At 39.3% G+C, this 16,497-nt stretch overlaps 1 protein-coding gene across 4 annotated transcripts in view; it reads right to left on the minus strand.

Annotated features, from left to right (window-relative positions):
• The window catches only part of SRGAP1 (SLIT-ROBO Rho GTPase activating protein 1), a 140,684-nt gene that overhangs the window by 60,542 nt on the left and 63,645 nt on the right, over positions 1-16,497 (minus strand). For all 4 annotated transcript variants that reach the window (XR_007905928.1, XM_051795758.1, XM_051795757.1 and 1 more), the window contains exons 2-4: positions 9,805-10,000; positions 7,111-7,273; positions 868-930 (exon numbers count right to left, since the gene is read on the minus strand). Coding sequence is in view for 3 of the 4 variants with exons in the window: in XM_051795758.1 (XP_051651718.1) it covers positions 868-930; positions 7,111-7,273; positions 9,805-10,000 (422 nt within the window). In the remaining variant the exon portion in view is untranslated. The remainder of the gene's footprint in view (positions 1-867; positions 931-7,110; positions 7,274-9,804; positions 10,001-16,497) is intronic.

A 16,497-nucleotide genomic window follows, 5' to 3' on the forward strand; every position in this document is an offset into this window, starting at 1 on the left:
GATTGTTATGCAGGGTACTGAGGAACATGTTTCAAGCTCTTCCAAAAGAGAATCTGGATGCACAACTTCCTCAAACAGCAGGAATCAACATGCTTTAATAAGAGGTGGATATCATTAGTTCCTCTTCATTCTAAAGCTATGTTTAAAAAAAAAAGGTACCTCTTGCTTTTTTTCTTTCTCAGAACATGTCCCCTCAAAAAATAAATGGGGAAATAGTTATTAGGTAGACAAAACATCATTTTGCAGTAACAAGTTGTGTAGATTGGTTTCAAACAAGAAAACAGGTCCAGACCTAAGTTCTCTCAGATTTTCCTGTGGGTTAGCAGCAGCTTGCCAGAATGCTTACAGTGTTTTTTTTCTTGACCTCTCTAAATAGTACGGAATGCCTATAAACCCCTCTGTTTTTCTTTTCATTATTTACTTATCCCAGTCAAGGACGGGGGAGGGCACATAAGTAACATTTAGACAGCACAGCACTGGATCTGCAAACACCTATGATTTTTTACTGACTGTAGTCCCCGAGTCAAACCAAGCAGATGGCAGCATGGACAAAAACAAGGCAGAAAAGAAGCTTTGTTCTGGTAACCTCTGAGTAGAAATGTCTCCTTAATAATCAACAAAACTTAAACTGGTTTAGCAGAGTCTGGGTAGAAAAAAGGGTTGAAAGTAAAGAGTAATCCTGAAAGCTTTAGCATAGGTATTCTAAACAAATGAGTAGTCTTCCCAAAAATATAGTTTAGACTTGTGTAAAAGACAAAAATAAACATCTCCACTGGGGGTTAACTTACTCGATAAAAGGCCACTTAAAGCTTACAGAAGTAGTTTGATATGGCATTTTTATAAGATAAGCTAAGTAATTGTACTTACTGTGTAAAGCTCATTAAGTACTTTCATTAAGTCTTCATGAAGCTGAAATGAAATCTCTTTGCTCTGTAATTAAAAAAAAAAATGAGGAAAAAGTCACATAAAAACTGCAGCATACATTTGTTTCTTGATATTTGCACTCATCATTCATCCTAGACAGTGAATACAATTTTGCTCACAAAGACCATTCTGACAGAATTACAGTGCCCTAAAAAGAGTGATTCAGAGATGCAGAGGTAGACAGATAATATCTGGACAGAGACTAAAAGGAAACCCACAAGTAATTTGAGATGTTTTTCCCATAAAGCATCAGGAAATTAGGTGCCAGCAGAAAGGGTAAAGTTCAAGATTAATGTTTTTAATGGAAGAAACTGTGTACTGTTTTATAACTGCTATGATACACACAAATCCTAAACCATGCAGAATGTGATATTCTAGAAGGACATCCCGCCCAATTTTACATCTAGGATAGTCTTTGTTTCTCAGTACATGCAACTATCTAAATATTTATGCAAGAAATAATTGTGGCTCCTCTTTGAAACAGATATCCATCTGCACAATATTCCACAGAGTGGGTTGCTGAACCAGCTTTGTTTAGCTTTTCTGGACTGTGTCTTTATTTTCATTCTGACCCAGAAAAAAAAAAGAAATATTTAGCAGTAGTTATTAACAAAGCAAATATGTCAAAATAAGAGTATTTAACTGGAGTCTCATTCAATTATATTCCCTTGTTAGTTGTCCACAGCAGTTCAATCTGATGAAAATTGTGGCAACTGTGCAAGAGTTGAAGACATTTGTATCATAGCCTTTGGAAAACAGTTATAGAACAGAGCTACAGGACTTGGCAAACAGCCTGGCTACATTTTTTCTGTTATGCTAAGCATTGTAACATCCATGATGAAAACATCAGACTTTTTTTTCTGTGAATGAATTGATAACTAGTCTGGCTTCTAAAAACTCCAACTCCATGATAGACAATGGCCTTAGCTATGAGAAATATTTTGCATTTGCACAGAAGCCAAAGGAAAATCCTCAGGGACAACTCATCTCCAAAGCCGCTAACACATACTTGGCCATCACTAAAACACCTGCAGGAATAATGGTTTCTGAATGAGAATTTCCAGCACAACGCCCACGCACGAGGAAGAACCACACCACACATCCCACCCACTGTGTCTTCCAGCAGGATGAAACACACACATACAGTAGCTCGAACAGAAAATTTTGTGGGTTTTTCCCCTCCTATTTCTACTGACATATTCTAACTTTGGGCAGTATTTTAAGGCACCTGTCATATCACTTAGTAGTATTCACTCAATCCTTATATGCAAGATGATTTTTCACTGACAAGAAGCTAGGAATACAGTCTAAAAAACACTTCAATGAAATTCTTGTATTCCCAAGGGCATTCGCTGTAGTAGCTAAGGCACAGTAAGGCAGTTGATCTGAAGCTGAGTTACATGGAATTACTATGAAACTTTCCTTATTGCTTATACTTTTCAAAGTCTGGTATTCTTCATGAGGTATGCATTACTACTGAAGGCTTACTGAACAAAAGGCTTACTACTTCCATTTCTTTGCGTATATCAGATTATTTTAATCTAATATTAAGCACAAAACTTCATATAAGTAACAGCACACAGAGTGCTTGTGAAGAATTGGAAAAGGACTGCAGATTTGCAAGCTGCTGTAGGGAAATGCACTAAAAGCTTTAGCAAAAATTCTGAATTGCTTTTCATTACTTTACATTGGCACCCTGCCTTTAAAAGTCAGCAGCACAGCTCTAACACAGCTTACACACCTCCTCAAAGCTCCAAGTAGAGGCCACCTGCTTTTTCTTGGATAGTTGCTTCTATAGTGCTGAGTATGAGTGGTCTGTTTTTTAAATTACTTTAGAAGAAAGAAGGGCAAAACATATAAATAAGATGTTTGACATTAAGATGAAAGTATACACGTGTGGGAGGAAACTCTAGATGAACTCTAGCTTCAATCAATTTATCCCTTTCAACTGTTGGTCACAGCCATCTCGAGGCTGTGAGAAGTCAAGCCCCAAATAAGTAACAGTGATTCTAAGGCAGGATGCCTTAACCTGGTAGTGCAAAAGTCTGAGAAGGTGAGACAGAAAACACCAAACCAGTTTTCGCTTTATCCCTTGCAAATTTTGTTGTAAGCAAAGCACACAGCAGTTCACTGGAGGATGCACCCTCCTTTTCTGCTCTTAATGCAGTTACACCTTAATGCAAATAGACACTAGATGAGTTGAGGATTTAGTGAATAATCACTATTTAGTAGGGCCCGTTTCTTCTCTTTGCTCCTTTAGAGCTTTGTCCAGCACTGCAACACAAGCGGTCCAGCCCTCAGTTTGCTCAGGATTTACTGGCCAACATGCACACATGGACTTTTCCAGGGCAACACAGTGATCAATGATTAATTTGAAAGTGGACAGAATAGATCACTGCAGAGAAAGAGGAAGATGCTTTAGAAAAGGACAATAGGTTTTAAAATGGGAAGCAAAAAGAGGAGGGAGGTGATCAGCAAAAAGAGTAAAAATAGAAAAGAGACAGCCTAGCAATGCCACGCAATCATAGAAGAATCATCCTTTCACCAGTTCATCAGTGGACTCCAACCTACAGAGGGTGTCTGTAGTGACAGATAACATGTCAGTTGTTGCATTTTTCTGATGAAAGATTTTGTAGTCAAAAAAAATCAGGAAATTTGGTTAACCTCAGCAGTATAAAAGGGATTAATTTTCAAGAACCAACACATTTTACATTAGCATTTAAGATAAAGAAAAACTGACTTGAGAGGCAAGCGATACAGGTTTTAGTGTGTAATATACAGTGTGTTAGAGCACCAGATAAAAAGTGCATTTATTTTCAGTGGTTAATGACTCTCCTATTTCTTTTTTATGCTACCTATTCCCTGCAGTAGTTCAGCATGTCTGAATGGCGTGCACCTCTAGGAGCCTGTACTCAGGGTAGCCAAACAACAGAATGTAAGATGCAGCACTCATTTTCCTGGCGCTAAGTTGATAACTCTAATCAGGCTATTAAAATCTGACAATCAATCACTGAGGTGCTTCTTTATTCACTGTGTCCTAGAGAAATGGGTGAGCACCTATTAAACAAAAGAACAAAGAACATAAAAATGTTAGAGCACATGCAAATTCCTGCTAAAAATATTATATATGCTACTAATCTGGTTCAAGGGCATTAGAAGACAGTAGTGTATTTTTTTCCCTGATTGCAGCCATGCAACAGACAAGTGCATCTAAACCCCCCTTTCAGTATGTGCTCAACTTTCAGCACATCAGTGGTCCTACTGATGTTATTGAGATTTATATGTCTGAGAAACTTAAATTTTTATTCCACATTAATACATTTTCATTGAAGTCTGCTAGAATTTTTCCATCCATTTCAGTTAGAGCATAATTTGGCACTCAAACTTTACTCCCTTGTCTATTTTAACTAAAATTTAAGAGTCAGTTCAGTTTTTCCGGGAATTCTTTAGTGTCTGTATTTAGTATGCATAATGCTAATCTCAGTTACATCATTTAGGGAAAATATTCTGTGACTATTGCTTTTAAATGAGTCTGCTACTGGTCTCTAGTCGAAGTGAGAACCCTTCTTTTGAGGAGTTTTCATAAGCTGACAATGACAATGACGGAACCAACTTGTAGCAAAATTTTGTCCCAGATTTGCCAGTCGATAGCAACAAACAGCTTTGTTATCCTTTAAACATTCAAATGTTTAAGAAAATGAAGCAAAAAATCTCTCTGTATGCCACAATCTTTATAACATCAAATAGAGGCAGCAGGTAGTCATATTCCTTGTTAATAGGCAGATTATGGAACTAAAATATTTATTGCGCTTGGCTTCTCCAGCATCTTTAACTGCAAAGATTGGAAGATATGTTCATCTTGGTTCATTTAGATTTCTGTCCAAAGAAAATACATGTTTATAAATTATAAATATACAAATCTGCTCAAGGATTTTGTGGGTATGTGTTTATACAGTTGATTATTAATGCTGGGGTAACCAGAATCACTGCACGAAATGTTCTGCATAATACTTCTCCCTTCTGCTTGACATTTTTCCTTATTACTTTATTCTTTAATTGTCCCCATGAGGCCAGCTACCCCATCTGCCTGAAGAAACACACAAGCATGCAAGGTTTAAACTCTGTTACTTTATTTTTGTAATTTTACGTGCAGCATGAAGGCCAGGCATGAACAGCAATATGTACTGCTTTTATATGCCAGCAACTAAAACGAAGAAGAGCTTAAGTGCCTGTCTGAAAGTATGAGACCTGATATAATGTCTTCATATAAATGCTAAAAAATCCCTGAACTAGATCCTATCTTTGTCCTACATTTAGTACATTTACACAGATGCCAGTTCCTGACCCCTGGAAAAAAAAGAATGACAAATAGCTCCTGGGAGAACAAAAATAATGACTATCTACATGTTAAGTAGGCCAGACTAGACAGCAAAGCCTTGTACAATCAGGTATCTGAATACAACATATCCTGTCTCATTAGAACATGTAAGCTAGAACCAGTAGAGACCATTTCCCCAAAGGAATCCAAATGTTGAGACAGAGGTACAGATGCACACAAAAGGAAGAACCAGAATGAGGAAGAACAGAGAGCGAGACAAGGAAAAGGTACAAAGACTAAGGGGCACAGACACCCTATCACTACATTTCATAGAGACCATCATTGGGTACTGCACACACTTTTTACAGGAGTAGAGAAAGGGGTTGCTACAGACTTACGACTTGTGCTATATCCCACATAGGAGAGGGAACAAAACAATACTCTAGTGGTAAGCATGGCCAGGAAATGAGGAAATTGTTTGATTTTTTCACTACTACAATTCAAGTCGGAGCCAATCTCAAGACAGAATTCAAACTACATCCCTCTAGAAAATGTTGTGGTCACTTCATGGAAAAGTTTCATTTGAGAACAGACATGCACCACCAGCAAGATGGAAAAAGCCAGTAACAGCTAACACTGAGAAGCAGAATGTGAAGTCTCATTCTCCTGGATTTCCAGTGACAAAGAACTGAACTACACCGAAAGCAAACAGGCTAATGTAATAATGCACACCTAGTGAAGAAGATATTTCTGAGCTAGGAACATAAGTGACTGAAAAACTATTCCAGATTCAATACCAAAAAAACCTCTACTGGTTTGCAACTCTGAGATCTCTCTACATAGACAGTGCTGCAATACGTTCAAATCACTTTCCCCATTATCTGTTCAACTTCTACAATAATCTTTCACATTACTAAGTTTAGTGGTTAGTGAATTATAGTTATATGTATTATATGAACATATGACATATTATATGAACAGACCACTACTGATTGAGAAACTATAAACTTCAACCAGTTTCCTCTTTTGAAAACATTAACATGATACCTTTGCTATCACTTAGTAACACACTTTATGTTTTTTAACTTTTATTCTTTTTGAACTCTTTTGTATGACACTTGCTTAGCGGCATCCAACCGTGACTAATGGATATGCATTTATAATCTATTTTTAGTTTCTGAATATTATAACAACAATGACTGCAAACACATTATGTAGATCTCGAGCTAAGGTTGCCTAGAGTGCTTGCTTAGCACATGAGGGATTTACACATTGTATGTGTTATGAAAATACATAACAGGCATGGACAAGAACAAACATGTACAGAAACAATGCTTTAATGATCTAATAGAAGTAGTTATGTTATCAAAAGTGTATGTCCATATTTACTACTAGGAAGGAAAGGGAACACTTGTAGGAGAATTGCAGCATATGCTACCATCTTTATGTCAAAGCACTACACGGCAAACCCTTGCTCTGGTTTCAATCTGTTTCAGTCACAATGAAATACTGGTTTTACAAATAATTCATTAATATAGCATTACTATTTTGGGAGTCCTAAGTGAAAACTGTTTCCTTTCTGCATGGGTAGGCAAGTGTGCTTTTGAGAGAAAGACAGGCTTTTTTCCCTGCCTTTTGGATATTTGTGATTCAGCTCTTAAGGTCACCAGCATAGACAGCAGGATCCCAGGCATTTTAGTGCTAAGGATTTGGTTCGTGAGAACAGTCATGAAGAATTTATATGGATGCTAAAACAGATTTTATGCTATGTGTGCTGAATCTTCTCCTCAAAGGTTACCTATTAGGACACTTTTGCCTCCCTCACGCATCTTACAAGTCTGCATGGAGGACTGCAGGAGAGACATTACCTTCTTGAACATTCTGGTGGAGTCTTCACTTATCTGCATGAACCTCATGATCACGTTGTTCAGGTAGATATCGCTCAACGTTGCATGGTCTTTGCTTTCTCTTCTCACTTGGTTCAGGAGTAAGTACCAGCAATTCACTGGTGACAAGAGGTTCTGGTCTTTCCTAAGAAAGGAGATACACACATGTATTATGTATAGAAATGAGAAAGTTACATTATTAATACAAACATCTCACTGACATTTACAGTCATAACTTGTTATGTAAAAATAGCTGCTTCTGGACAGACAATCAATTTTTGGAATAACTCGGGTTAGGCAAGCCTCAGATTACTTTTAAAATGCATTCTACAAGTCTCATGAGGCATGGATGCAAAAACATAGAAAAAGTATAAGAATTTAGAACACTGCAAGCCACCTGAAAGTATAAAAATATCTTGCCACAAAGCTTACAGTTGTTTACAGATGAACTCCATGTAAATATTCAAAATCAATAAAGGTCACTGCCAAAAGAGTAACAGTAATTAATTTTTGACATTAGAAATAAACAAGCACTGCATAGCACATCCCAAATCCTTCATGAGCAAAACTGCAGGCGTAGCTGTTTCCCTACACTGGATTTGTATAAATGCTGTAAAAGTAGAAGAACATGTCACAAGTATCCATATTCTGTGACTAGCATTCATAAATACACTGTTACTGCTAGCCCTAGAGGGGTCAATTACAAGACAAACAGCAGGACTGGACTTTTTCCACAGTGATCCAGTTCTGAATTCCTGTGACAGACTTTTTGCAATGTAGGCCCACTCCAAGCCTTCATACAGTGAGAAGTGAAATCACAGACGACTTCTCATTTCTTTCACACAAAGGAGAATAAAAATATAGGTAGTTCAACAACTGTTTCACGGACAACAAAAAACTATTTGTAACATGTCTTATGATTTCACTGAAATTTTATTATTAAGTTTGCCCTTCAACTAACTGCTCTAGAAACTTACTCCTCTTTTTTTTTCCTTCTTATATAGGGATTATCCTATAGTCAAAACTATCGAGCATGTGAAGATAAAACAGGTAGAGGTAGTGATGAACTGAAACTCCTTCAACTCTTGGTAAATTGTTCTAATAATTAACTATTCTCACTATTAGAAATATGTCCTTAAATTCCTATCTAATTGTCTACTTTTAGCTCTCACCCTCAGAATCAAAGCAGTAACGAATAATTAACAGACAAAAGTCTTTTCTTAATCATTAGTGTTTTCTTTGCTATCAATCAGAAGTGAGTTAAGGAAACATCCTGAGATGGACATCTTAACAGTGTTAATCACAGCAAGGAGCTTCAGGGTTTTATCAGCCAGGTCAGCCAACACGAGCACTCCTGAAGGACCATGCTGATATTACTTGCTCCTTATTGCTTCTGCATGTCCCAAAGCCAATTCCACAGACCTGATTCTTCTGGAGGGAATGGTGGGAACAGTTCTGGGGACCAACAGCTAAGGTGATTTTTGCAGTAACCTCTTCTCAAAGCAGAGAATTGCAGAACAAAGTCAAAGGCAGGACTCCAGTCATAACCCCTGTGCACAAATGCCAGTCTGGATTTAACGTGTTTAAGAACAAGTAAAGATGTTTGTATGCACAAGGAAAAAAGATTTTGCCACAAGCAGAATGGAAGCCAGGGCCCTCTCTGAAGTGGTGACATATGCACACGTTGGCTATTTCAGAGAATCATTGAGTCACTTAAATGAATTTTAAGAAATACATGTTAATGCTCTTTGAACTGCACAAGCTGTATCTGGATTAACCTTTCCTTTGCCAGATGTATTTAGAAAAGACTTTTGTCCTGAAACAACAGCTCTATCTCTAGCACAGCACTGAGTGAACAGTGGAAAAAGGTACTTATTTTTCAATTTACAAACAGTAAAATATTGTTTTATACCCCTAAGCGTAACAGGGCCAGACAAACGCATTCAGTAATCAGTCTCATCTGGTTATTTTCCTGACTTGAGCTATGTCAGCAAGTAATGCTTGAAATACTTCAGAAAACATACTGTATACAGGTTTAGCCAAATACTACCTGACCACTTCTGTTCTGCACAAAAGATACTATGCCATGAAAGGGGATACATTAAATCATAAGCAAGGCATAAAATTCACACCATCCTAATTTCCATCATCAGAGGTCAAGAGGCAGCAGAGTTCACATGCAATAACAAATCAAAACAGTTTTCTTTATTAATGCCTTTTTTGGCCAAAATCGTCTTCTTTTGTTGCAATGTTGACTGACCTTCATTTAGACACTTTAAAATCTTATCAACTCCAGTACAGATCAGTACACAACTTTCAAGCACTTTTGGGGCTCTGCATCTCTTCTAGATATTGGCTGTATTTTGGGTGACTTAAAATCCATATGGTAGGTTAGGGATAATATATGTGCAACTTACTTTTTAACAAACTGAAATCATTTGTCAGAAGCATTATATGAATAACTGCACAGGGCCAAATCAACAACAGTATTTAGGCACTCATCTACCTTTGACTGCAGTGAGAACTGCTACACTGCTAAACACGGGTGGGAATTTTAAACAGGCCTTTGAACCTGGGCTCAAAGCTAGCAGTAGTCCAAACCAGCGGAAGCAAAGAGTGGTGCAGCACTGTAGCAACAGCTAACATGGGGGCGACAGGGAAGCAAATCTCTCTTACTTGTACTGCTGATGATCCTTTGTACTTCTTGTTTTTGCCATGAACCTCTCTGCCAGTTTTTCCAGGTTTCGGGAATACTCCATCTCTATTTCTGACTTCTTGCGGAAGAAATCCTGCAGATCCTGAAGAAGTTGCACTCTCATTTCAGTCTGCTGCTCCAGGCATTTCTGCTGCTCAACAAGTTGAGCTCGGATCTCTAATGAAAGAAACACAGAACCAGTCAGGTCAGTGAAAGCAAATGAGAATTGAGAGTTACCAACCAAAATTACAAATGCTCCAGCACACTTCAGCCTCACAGCTCCACCAGCTGGATATGGATTTCAGGTCCTGTGGTGGAACGCAGCAGTGGCAGCTCTCACTTCTGCCACCACGTGCTTATGCCCAGCATCCCCCACTTGCTGTCTGTCTCACAAATAGCTATGGCAGGGGCTCAGGACTCCGCTGGGCTCAGGTGAGCAGAAGACCGGCTCCACCTTCCATCCTCTTCCAGGCCTCTGGCATTAGCACAAAATTCAGCTGGGAGTGATCTCCTTGCAGGAGGTGGTGTGCAACCATTTGAGTAGCAGCTCCTTATACTGCCCTAATAAATGGGAGAATAAAGATGCACTGTTTGGGCTAGGATCAGCTTGCTGACTGCCAGGTGGACCGTGCTTGTTGGTATCATCATGCACACCATGGAAACAACCTTGTGATAAACTCTGGAGCCATTATCCACTGTAACTCTGCACAGTGAGCTTCCATATCTGCCCCATCTCTGCCAGGGAGGGAACTGATATAGTACACATTAATTCACCAATATTTTATAGCAAATATAGAGGAAAAAGTGTAATTATACTTGGAGATAACTACTTGAAAATTTGCACAAGGTCCCAGAGATCACGGTACATTTTTTAACATTAAAAATATCAGATAATTTAGAAGAGAATATATGCTCACAGTTCTCTGCTGGACCAACAGGGAAAAGCCTCCAGATTTCTTACCACTGTTGACCAAATGCACAATTACTATGTGGTACGGGTTTTATTTTGGGGTTTTGTTTTTGTTATTAGCACTTTTATTTCCTGACTGCTAAGCAGTTAATCTCATTTTGAGAACACTCAGTCTAGAAACATTCCTGCAGTTTTTTAGGGTTCATTACAGTTTTGTCAGCTGTTCAGTAAACATGGGAATACACATTTTGTGGCAATAACGTATGTATATATTTTAAACAGTTTAATGCTATAACAAGGACCTATTGATAGCAAACCAACCAGAAGTAATGTCCAAGTAAATGCAAAATTGTTGCCAGCTTTTACTTGATTCTTAATGATGTAACCATGCTGTGGGCTACAACATGGTAGAAATCTTAGATGCCCACAGTACAGTTTGAAATAGAAGAGTGTTCTAGAAATCATGCTAACATCATATGGAACTGCCAACCAGTAAGTAGCAATAACATTGCCAAAAATGATCTGATGCAACTAGGATGTAATGCATCCTTACTGATCTTAAAACAGGTATGAAGGCAGAGATCCACCCTGCTGGGATTCAAATGTGTATACCAAAATAAGGTAATACGAGCACAGAAAACTGTTACGCCAACATATTTACTGGAGGAGAGAGACACTGCAGTATTTTCTTCCAGATCTCCTTTGAGCTACCAGCTGCTGTGTTAATCATTAATGAGACCATCCATTTTTACAGTCTGGGAGGGGAACCAAAAAATTCAGGTTTGGTTTTCACTTCATTTCCAGTCAGGTTTGTTGGAAGAGAAACCATGCCTCCAGCAAGGATGAGCCACTGTAATACAACACTATATCAATGACATTCTTCCACATGGAGGAGGAAACCACATTGGAGCTGGAAAGTTAACAACAGAAACAAAAACTCAATACCACTTTTTTGGGTGTCCACCACCGTTAATATTGCAATCATGGAAAATTCCTGCGTATGGGAAACCAATTGGAGTTGGAAGGTTAACAACAGAAACAAAAACTCAATACCACCTTTTTGGGTGTCAACTACTGTTAATATTGCAATCATCGAAAACTCCTCGTATGGGAAACCAATTGTACAAATTCACTGATCAAAAGCAGCAATTTTGTCCATAAGCTGGAGTTTTTAATAAGATCCATGTACATGGTCCCTATACTTTGGCCATCTCCCTTTCCAACTACAGATTTTCTAGCAGTTACTTCGAAAGCAAAGCTCTATATGGAACAACTATGTTCTGATTATTTTGTAGGTCAGTGTATCTTGCTGCTATAATTCTTCTTTTTTAGGTAGGCTTTTACCATAGCAACAGGAATTAGAAAGATTTTAGAAACAGGAATATATGAACAGAAATATAAGAAACAATCAACAAGGGAGAAGAGATAAAATAAGAGAAACTGCCTTAGGTTTTTGATGCCGTCAGGATTTCCAGTGGACAACAGTGGCTTCCTTCAAACTTGTGTATTAGAAAACAAAATTGAGGCATGATCTCTGAAAGCTGATAGAGATGTACAAGCTCTGAGTAAGGTGGTAAGCTGGGGTATAGGTATATATAGTTATATTTTTCATATAGCTTTATGAAAAAAGATTTAAAATTTCTGGCTATTTGAATCTTGGCAAAGATGAAGAACATGTTGGTTCCAACGGGCTGAGCCTCTGGCCTCCTGCTGGAGGAGAAAAAGGGGAGATGCACGTTCCACTCATGCCAGCTGACCACAGTCAGTCCAGAAGTGATTTCAATAGCAGTTCTCCTTCTAGTATTTCAGGTCATTCTGCTCCTGCACTTTCTAATTCTTCTTTTACCAGTAATCTGTAATGCCATACTGGCAGGCTGAGGAGATGGCAATGAATAAGAAATCAGATCAACAAATGTAGTGATTTCCATTTTCTGATAAGAGAGAGCCATGGATTTAAAAAAAACCCAGCAACCATCAAAACCCCCCAACAAACATTGGCAAAATATTCAGGCAGCTTGAGTGGCTGTGTATGGCAAAATCACAACTGTCCAAGCACTACTGACTAACATAGACTACCCATTACCCGCTGCTATTGCAAAATGCATTGAGTTCACGTGTGATTTCCCTAAGGTTACAAAGAATGGCATGGAAAATTGCTGCGCTATATTCAAAGAAACAAATACCCAATACAAGAAGGTACCAAGTTATAAAGCAGTAGACTGAACTCCATAGATACAGAGACGAGTGCAGCAGGCAACAGAAGGGTGCCTGTCTTTATTCTATTTTGCTGGCATATTTAAATTCAAAATTGAACTGGTATCAGCTGTAATGGACAATGACATCGTCCTTTTCTGTTCTGTGAGGTGGCTGATGTCAAATTGCCAGGCTATTTTGTGCCAGGAACAGGCTCATTTAAACCCTGGATGAGTTAACACCTTCTTCATCCTCTTAGAAGCTTTGAGTCATACTCACTGCTTTTCTGGCCAGGGGCTGGCTCAGAAGGAATCCCATCCATTTATACTGCACCTTGAACAGAGTGAAATCACATCAAGTGGAAAAAGCCCACCCAGACCCTTTGTCCAAATTTAAACACAAAACCAAAGGAAGAAAGCAGTTAAAGTGACTGCAATTAAACCAATAAACTCTGAGTAAAGTTTTATCTAAAGATTTTAATGTTAAAAATTATTTCAGTTATGCCCTCATTTACACCATCCTCCAGAATTACTGCATTAAGTGTCAAATTAGGTTTTGTTTGTACCAGTCTTGAAGATGTAAATCTAACCTTTCAATAAATCTTTATTTTCTTCTGACAAGAGATTAAATCCATGCACCATGGAAAGCAAAATGAGACAAGATTATAGCTGTTTTGAAAGTAAAGTCAAGGCGGATGAAGCTGAACTATTGACATCACCCAAATCATAACCAGAAATAACTCATCAAGGTTACCTCTTTGCACACAGTACAGCATCACAAATAATGACTTACATAGCACTGCAGTAACGCACCATATTACCCTGGAGAAGATATGTGTAATCACTTATAGGCTAGTGCCTCACCTGAAGGAACCTGTGGGGAGATACACTACCATGTGACATACAATGATGCTGGGTACACACCCACACGGAACAAAGTTCTTCACCTTCACTTCCACACACACAAAAGCACCAGGCTCCATCAAGCATTCCAAAAAGTCACAGGAAAACCCCTCCTGACCTCAGCAACAGCACAACTCATAAATGCACACAATAATTAACAGTATTAACCAAATTAACCCATTGACAGACCAACCCCTGGCATGCAGACTGCCACCCCACTGCAGAACTCCCCACTGCAAGGCCCACCCTGCCCTGAGGTACTGCAGTGCTCCGGCCATGCTGCACTAGGGTATGCCTAGTCCTTCAGACCTTGGAGACTTTTCAGAACTCTCATTACCAACTCTTGAGCAAAGCAACTCTAATGAACGCTTCATGGTGCTTGCCTGCTGCAAGATGCTTCCTGCCCAAGCCCCAACATAAGCTGTTGTAGCCCTGTCATCCTTAGCTCCCATTTAAGTGGAACTAACTTTTGTGCTTGCAAAGCAGCCCTGGCATGGGTTTTGGTCTTTGCTGAAAGCTCTGGAAGGTGCCACAGAGCTGGATGCATCTCCCTGGTCACCCTCTCGGCTGCACTGCAAGCCTCCCACCTGCTCTCTCATTCTGCCTGGCAAGGAGCTATATTTAAGTCATTATTACAATATACAAACTATGCAGACACATTAATCTACTAGTATTACTGTAATAATACAAACAGCCTCAGGGCCTCACTCTGCAAAAGATTACAAAAGCAAGCAACTCATCAGAACTATTTAAGAGTACAAAGAGGTTCTCACAAGGCATAGTTATGTTTGCAGGTTTTGTCTGCTCAGGTAACCAGGCAAAGCCACATCACCTCCTATCTCTCTTCAAATACCTCCTTCACAAAAAATTTTAAAAAATTAGTTTTAAAATACTCAAAAATGTCTCACCAAATGCACTAAAAACAAAATATGGTATCTTAGACTTTGTATTTCCAAACCATTAGACTAGTAGGGTTTTTTTACCCAGTGAGCTATCAACACACATATCCCTCATTGTCATGCTTATGATATTCAGATCATATTTCATACAAAAAAATTCGGACCTCAAATTCAGCCTAGATATCATCTGGTGACTGACATGCATTCATAATTAAGCAGCTACTGGAGCATTAATCATCTTGCAGTTCCTTCTTGAAGACACTTGAGTTTTACATGCCTCTCATTGAGCCTCAGTTATTTAGCATTAATAACTGCTCGTGTCTGCGCCTGCTGCTAGAAGCTGGGGTGCTGCATGGGGGGACTGATCATTTCCATTTCAGCACGGCCATTGCCTTTATGCAGACTTGCTTTTTTCTCCTCTGCCAAGAAGAGCAGAGCTTTGGTCCAGCTGCATGCAGCTGGCCAACATCTGCAGTTTAGGTTTTGTTTCAGGAAAGCACTTATGTCCAGCCCACCAGGGATGCTGCCAGCAGAGAAACCGCATCAGGAATCACTGAGAGGGGACTGGAGGTGTTCCTGTGCACAGCTAGCAATCCTTAATGCCATGTCACCCCCAAGATCAGTGCTCCCACACCTCCCAGGGACATTATCCTTCCTCTCAACAGATAAGAAGATAAAGATGATGAGAGGTATCAGACCCATGGTGGGTGCTGAGTCCCAGGTGTCAATACTTCTCTCTGAGATACACAACCTAAAGGTACTAGTGCTGAGCAAGTCTTTATTTCTCACAGCCATGGCTAGAAAGCTTTTTAAATATTTCTATGACAAATGGTGAGGGAAGCTCTGTGGTCAGTATGGGGTTTGGCTCACGCTCTCTCCCAGGTCCTTGCTGCCATCTTCCTTGACCACAAGCAGGAAAATCCACTTCAAAAGCCAGGAAATTCCACCAGACTGACAGCAGAAAGAAGATGTGAGATGCTGGGGTGAGGATCTCACAGGCTGCTGCAGAAATGCCTTTAAATAGATCATGAGCATGTACCACAACATTAACCTTCTATGACAGACTAGTGAAAATCACTTCCCTGTGTTCAGCATGCTAGAAGTGTGGCTGCAGAGACAGTGATGCCCTTCAGCTTCCAAAGGCAGGGCTTTTATGGACTTTTTTCTACCCTGACCTCTGACAATTTCACTTAGTACATGGAGCATAAAGCTTTATACACGTCCTCACTTAAAGTGTGACCTCTGCAATGCACATTCCAGCACTAAAGTTAATGTTTGACTTTGTGCTATTTCCCAGAGAATTAGTTTCAGATTTTTTGTTTGTTTGGGGCTTTTAGAGTATGTGGTTGAGGTTGCCTATGACAGAACATGTCTTCAGGCTGTAGTGTAGAAATAGATGGGGAGTGAGAATCATGCCCAGTACGTGAAGGGCTGTTCAGGAATCTGAAGCCCCTGTTGACATCTGTCAACCCCTTTAGAATCTGTAAACCACGTTCATTCAAGCACTTTGGCATATTTTAAGATAAAAATGGCCCTTGTGCAGCCATTAGCAGGAAATCTCGTGTAGAAGCCATTTGCAGGAAGCAGACAATTGTTTACAGGTCACTTCAGTTGTCGTGCTGAAATAAAGAGAGCACAGAAACAACAAGCTCTCTCCTTGCAGCTGCAAATTTCATTCTACACCTTCAAGCAAAGAAACTCCTATCTACTGCAGTCACAGACTGAGCAACATGTCCCCAAACAGAATCTGTAACTGGGGGATCCCTGTGG

The sequence above is a fragment of the Manacus candei genome, unplaced genomic scaffold, assembly GCF_025592945.1.
Source record: "Manacus candei isolate 608988 ecotype Guabito, Panama unplaced genomic scaffold, ASM2559294v1 h1tg000043l, whole genome shotgun sequence".
NCBI classification, from domain to species: Eukaryota; Metazoa; Chordata; class Aves; order Passeriformes; family Pipridae; genus Manacus; species Manacus candei.